The sequence below is a fragment of the Bos taurus genome, chromosome 21 (assembly GCF_002263795.3).
Source record: "Bos taurus isolate L1 Dominette 01449 registration number 42190680 breed Hereford chromosome 21, ARS-UCD2.0, whole genome shotgun sequence".
Taxonomy (NCBI): domain Eukaryota; kingdom Metazoa; phylum Chordata; class Mammalia; order Artiodactyla; family Bovidae; genus Bos; species Bos taurus.
The window spans coordinates 61,341,149-61,347,148 of NC_037348.1; the positions used below are offsets into that span (position 1 = coordinate 61,341,149).

The window sequence follows — 6,000 nt, forward strand, 5'->3', positions numbered from 1 at the left end:
AGGGATCAAACCAGTGTCTCCTGCATTGGTGGGCAGATTCTTTACCACTAAGCCCCCAGGGAAGCCTAAAGCAATGTATATTTTATATCTTTGTCTGTGTAATGTCTTTTGCTGTCTTTTGTTTAACTAATGTCCAGGAGTAGGCTGGACTGATGTGCTTAAGCCCCACCCAATCCCCTAGGCTGAAAAGGGAGATTTCTCAAAGGAAATCTGGAATTATTAGTCCTGAGAGAGAGGGACCGGATGCTGAGCAAGGCATAAACACAAGCCCACCAGACCAATACCTTCTAGACTTTCTATTAGACTTCTACAATTCTATGATCCTTCCTTCCTTCTTTTCTTTCTCTCACTTTGCTTGATCTGGGCAGCTAGAAATTATTTCAGTGTAAGAAGTGAGATAGGTATCCAGTTTATTATTTTCTAAGTGACCATGCACTTGTTAAAACACCATTTACATCTTTTCTCTGCCGATTGGAAACACCATCTTTATCATAACGTAATGAACATTGCTACTTCTAGTGGACTCTGGGGTGAGTTGTATGAAACTGTTCTTCTTTTTCCGTCTATTTACCCTACCCACAATGTTCTATTTGTAGAATAAACGACTAGAGGAAGTGAAAAGAGAAGAAAGAGAATTATTGGAGGCCCAGTCTATTCCCTTGAGAAACTATTTAATGACCTATGTTATGCCAACACTTATGCAGGGTCTGAATGAGTGTTGTAAGGTCAGACCTGATGATCCTGTTGATTTTCTGGTAAGAGATTTAAGTGTCTTTTTTTTTTTTAAATATCAATTTGAAAATAAAATATACCCAAATATAAATGAAAAACCCATTGAGACAGAAAAATTGTGTATCTGGTTATTTTGGAAATAGCCTTTAATACCTTCATCATAGTTTATAATAAGTTTCATCATAGTTTATAAGACTTTTATTACTCATTTGAAAGTAAAAAGTTTATATACTTGCATTTTTATGTTTTTAAGTGTTGGTTTGTTTTATTATTAAATGTCTAGAATTAAAGTAATGGAAACTATGTTAATAATGAGGACTATTTCTTATTTAGTTGCTTCCAACTCTTATGCAACCCCATGGACTTGCAGTCCTCCAGTCTCCTCTGTCCATGAGATTTCCCAGCAGAAAATACTGGAGTGGGTTGTCATTTCCTTGTTCAACTTCCATTTTTAAGTACAATGAATTTTCACTTTTATAGTACAAACTAATGTACTATTAATTCTAAAAAATAATACATTTTAAATTGCTGGCACTTTTTTTTTTTCAATTATAGGCAGAATATCTTTTCAAGAATAATCCTGAAACGCAGTAAAACTATGAAGATATCATGTCATGTGCTTTGCCGAGCTCAAGATGAGTTTAACATAGTAATTTGAAAAACTGCTTTAAAAAAAAATGCTTTTCTAGTTTTGGGGAAATTCTTTTCTTTCTTCCTGCAATCAAATATTTTATTAAGTAAAATCATAAAAAGCCCTATGGTAATGAGTCACTACTTCATTAAAACCTTGCATGCTAACTTGCTTTGTCGTGTCTGTGTGACCCTATCGACTGTGTGACCCGCCAGGCTCCTCTGTCCATGGGATTCTCCAGGCAAGAATGCTGGAATGGGTTGCCATTTCCTCTTCCAGGGGATCTTCCCAAACCAGAGACCAAACCCGTGTCCCCTGTGTCTCCTTCATTGGCACGCAGATTCTTTATCTCTAGTGACGCCTGGGAAGCCTAATTAAAACCACATTTGAGAGGTAAATTGTTAAGGTGTATCTGTGTATAGCTCATGGGATAAATGCTGATTTACTATTTCACTCTTCATCGGAGTATTCTGCATGATAATGTTCAAAGTAACTCAATTTACAGCATGAAGAAAGTCAGACTACATATTATTCCAACATGTGAGCTAATGATTTTATGTGACTTGTTATGGCCCCTGCACCAATGGTGTTAGAAATGAAAATATATCAGAACAGTTTTTGCTTTTTGAATCACAGGAAGTCAAACAGGGTTGGTTTCTGCAAGGTGGTTTCTGAGTTTAAGATCAGCACCCAACCTGTGAGGCAGAGACAATTATAAACTTCTTGGTATAAAAATTCATGTAACAGGATGAATAATTTTTAACATCTGTGATAATTAGAAAGTAGCTGAATATTCTTAACAAAATAACTTTACCATATCAGTTCAGTTCAGTCGCTCAGTTGTGTCCAACTCTTTGCGACCCCATGAATCACAGCACGCCAGGTCTCCCTGTCCATCACCAACTCCCGGAGTTCACCCAGACTCACATCCAACGAGTCAGTGATGCCATCCAGCCATCTCATCCTCTGTCGTCCCCTTCTCCTCCTGCCCCCAATCCCTCCCAGCATCAGAGTCTTTTCCAATGAGTCAACTCTTTGCATTAGGTGGCCAAAGTACTGGAGTTTCAGCTTTAGCATCATTCCTTCCAAAGAAATCCCAGGGCTGATCTCCTTCAGAATGGACTGGTTGGATCTCCTTGCAGTCCAAGGGACTCTCAAGAGTCTTCTCCAACACCACAGTTCAAAAGCATCAATTCTTCGGTGCTCAGCCTTCTTCACAGTCCAACTCTCACATCCATACATGACCACAGGAAAAACCATAGCCTTGACTAGACGAACCTTTGTTGGCAAAGTAATGTCTCTGCTTCTGAATATGCTATCTAGGTTGGTCATAACTTTCCTTCCAAGGAGTAAGCGTCTTTTAATTTCATGGCTGCAGTCACCGTCTGCGGTGATTTTGGAGCCCCAAAAAATAAAGGCTGACTCTGTTTCCACTGTTTCCCCATCTATTTCCCATGAAGTGATGGGACCAGATGCCATGATCTTCGTTTTCTGAATGTTGAGCTTTAAGCCAACTTTTTCACTCTCCACTTTCACTTTCATCAAGAGGCTTTTTAGTTCCTCCTCACTTTCTGCCATAAGGGTGGTGTCATCTGCACATCTGAGGTTATTGATATTTCTCCCAGCAATCTTGATTCCAGCTTGTGCTTCTTCCAGCCCAGCGTTTCTCATGATGTACTCTGCATAGAAGTTAAATAAGCAGGGTGACAATATACAGCCTTGACGTACTCCTTTTCCTATTTGGAACCAGTCTGTTGTTCCATGTCTAGTTCTAACTGTTGCTTCCTGACCTGCATACAGATTTCTCAAGAGGCAGATCAGGTTGTCTGGTACTCCCATCTCTTTCAGAATTTTCCACAGTTTATTGTGATCCACACAGTCAAAGGCTTTGGCATAGTCAACAAAGCAGAAATAGATGTTTTTCTGGAACTCTCTTCTTTTTCCATGATCCAGCGGATGTTGGCAATTTGATCTCTGGTTCCTCGGCCTTTTCTAAAACCAGCTTGAACATCAGGAAGTTCACGGTTCACATATTGCTGAAGCCTGGCTTGGAGAATTTTGAGCATTACTTTACTAGCGTGTGAGATGAGTGCAATTGTGCAGTAGTTTGAGCATTCTTTGGCATTGCCTTTCTTTGGGATTGGAAAGAAAACTGACCTTTTCCAGTCCTGTGGCCACTGCTGAGTTTTCCAAATTTGCTGGCATATTGAGTGCAGCACTTTCACAGCATCATCTTACAGGATTTGAAAGAGCTCAACTGGAATTCCATCACCTCCACTAGCTTTGTTCATAGTGATACTTCCTAAAGCCCACTTGACTTCACATTCCAGGATGTCTGGCTCTAGGTGAGTGATCACACCATCATGATTATCTGGGTTGTGAAGATCTTTTTTGTACAGTTCTTCTGTGTATTCTTGCCATCTCTTCTTAATATCTTCTGCTTCTGTTAGGTCCATACCATTTCTGTCCTTTATTGAGCCCATCTTTGCATGAAGGCATAAATAATCCCGGTGGCCCTTGCCAGCTCTAAAAATCCTATAATTCCCATAACTACACTGGATGAGAAATCGATTTCAGTTCAGTTCAATTCATTTCAGTTGCTCAGTCATGTTCGACTCTTTGTGACCCCATGGACCGCAGCACGCCTACGTTTATTTTAATGACATGTATCATTTCTTTAAATAATGAAATCTGAATATAACTGCACTACACTTTTTACACTACGTTTTTGTGAGGCAAAATACACACAGCATAAATTTATCATTGCAACCATCCTGAAGTGTACAATTCAGTGGTACTGCGTAAATCTGTGACATTGTCCACTCATCGCCACCATCTAGCGGCACAGCTTTTCCATCACCCCAAGCGGAAGCCCTGCACCAGCCATCACTCTGCATCATCCCCTCGCCACAAGCTTCTAGCAAACATGAATCTGTCTCTATGGATTTGTCTACTCTGGAGAATCATGAAATGTGTGGCCTTTTGTGTCTGGCCTCTTTCACTTAGCATGTTTCCAAGCTTCATCCATGTTGTAGTATGTATCAGTATTTCATTCCTTTCTATAGTGGTGTCTGTACTCTACGCATAGACTGTATTTTGTTTAATCATTCATGCCTTGATGGACAGTTGGGTTGTTTCCACCTTTTGGCTGCTGTGAATAGAGCTGCTGTGAACATTTGAACACAAGTTCCTGTTTGAACCCCTGTTGTCAATTTTCGGTAGAAAGCTAGCTGTAGAAATACAGTCATAAGGTAATTCTGTTTGACTTATTGGGGGAACTACCAGACTAGCGGGTGGGTAGTAGTGTCACATTGTGACTAAGTACGTTTTCATGCGCTTGATGACCATTTGTGTATGTCCTTGGGAGAAATCTATATTTGAACCTTTTGCTCACTTTTTATTTGGGTTGTTTATCTTTTTGTTACTGAATTGTTAAAAGTTCTTTATGTATTCTAGATAGAACACCCTTATCAGCTATGTGATTGGCAAATATTTCTTCCCATTCTGTGGCTTGTCTTTTCACTCCCTTGATAATGCCCTTTAAAGCACAAAACTTTTAATTTTGATGATATCCAATTTACCAACTTTTCTTTTACTTCACTGCACTGTTTTGTCCCCATTTTTATTATTCTTCACTTTTTTCTTACTCTTTAATTTTATTTATTTTTTAAACTTTTTGATTTGTATTGGACTATAGCCGATTAACAACCTTGTGGCAATTTCGGGTGAACGTTGATAGGACTTAGCCATACAGATACATGTATCCATTCTCCCCCAAACCCTGCTTCCATCCAAGCTGGCACATAATACTGAGTAAAGTTCCATGTGCTATACAGTAGGTCCTTGTTGGTTATTCATTCTGAATATAACAGTTTGTACATGATCTTCCCAAACTCCCTAACTATTCCCTCCCCCTGGCAGTCATAAGTTCATTTTCTAAGCCTTTGCATCTCTTTCTGTTTTGTAAGTTCATTTGTATCATTTCTTTTTAGATTCCACGTATAAGGGATGTCATACAATATTTCTCTTTCTCTGTCCGACTTACTTCACTATGACAATTTCTAGGTCTAACCATGTTGCTGCAAATTCACTGCACTATTTTTGATCCTTATTTTAATTGAAAATACTAAGTAACTAAAGAGAACCTGGAATGTTAGGTCCATGAATCAAGGTAAATTGGAAGTGGTCAAATAGGAGATGGCAAGAATGAATGTCGACATTTTAGGAATTACCAAACTAAAATGGACTGGAATGGGTGAATTTAATTCAGATGACCATTACATCTACTACTGTGGGCAAGAATCCCTTAAAAGAAATGGGGTAGCCATCATAGTCAACAAGAGAGTCCAAAATGCAGTACTTGGATGCAATCTCAAAAACGACAGAATGATCTCTGTTCGTTTCCAAGGCAAACCATTCAATATCACAGTAATCCAAGCCTATGTCCCAACCAGTAACGCTGAAGAAGCTGAAGTTGAATGGTTCTATGAAGACCTACAAGACCTTTTAGAACTAACACCCAAAAAAGATGTCCTTTTCATTATAGGGGACTGGAAAGAAAAGTAGGAAGTCAAGAGATACCTGGAGTAACAGGCAAATTTGGCCTTGGAATATAGAATGAAGCAGGGCAAAGGCTA

The 6,000-nt window shown here is 39.1% G+C and overlaps 1 protein-coding gene across 1 annotated transcript in view; it reads left to right on the forward strand.

The window, feature by feature from the left end:
* Window positions 1-1,535, forward strand: part of AK7 (adenylate kinase 7) — a 68,187-nt gene extending 66,652 nt beyond the window's left edge. Inside the window, exons 17-18 of the mRNA NM_001104972.3 lie at window positions 597-755; window positions 1,288-1,535. Of these exons, the coding sequence (NP_001098442.3) occupies window positions 597-755; window positions 1,288-1,326 (198 nt within the window). The 3' untranslated portion in view covers window positions 1,327-1,535. The remainder of the gene's footprint in view (window positions 1-596; window positions 756-1,287) is intronic.
* The last annotated feature ends 4,465 nt before the right edge of the window (window positions 1,536-6,000 follow it).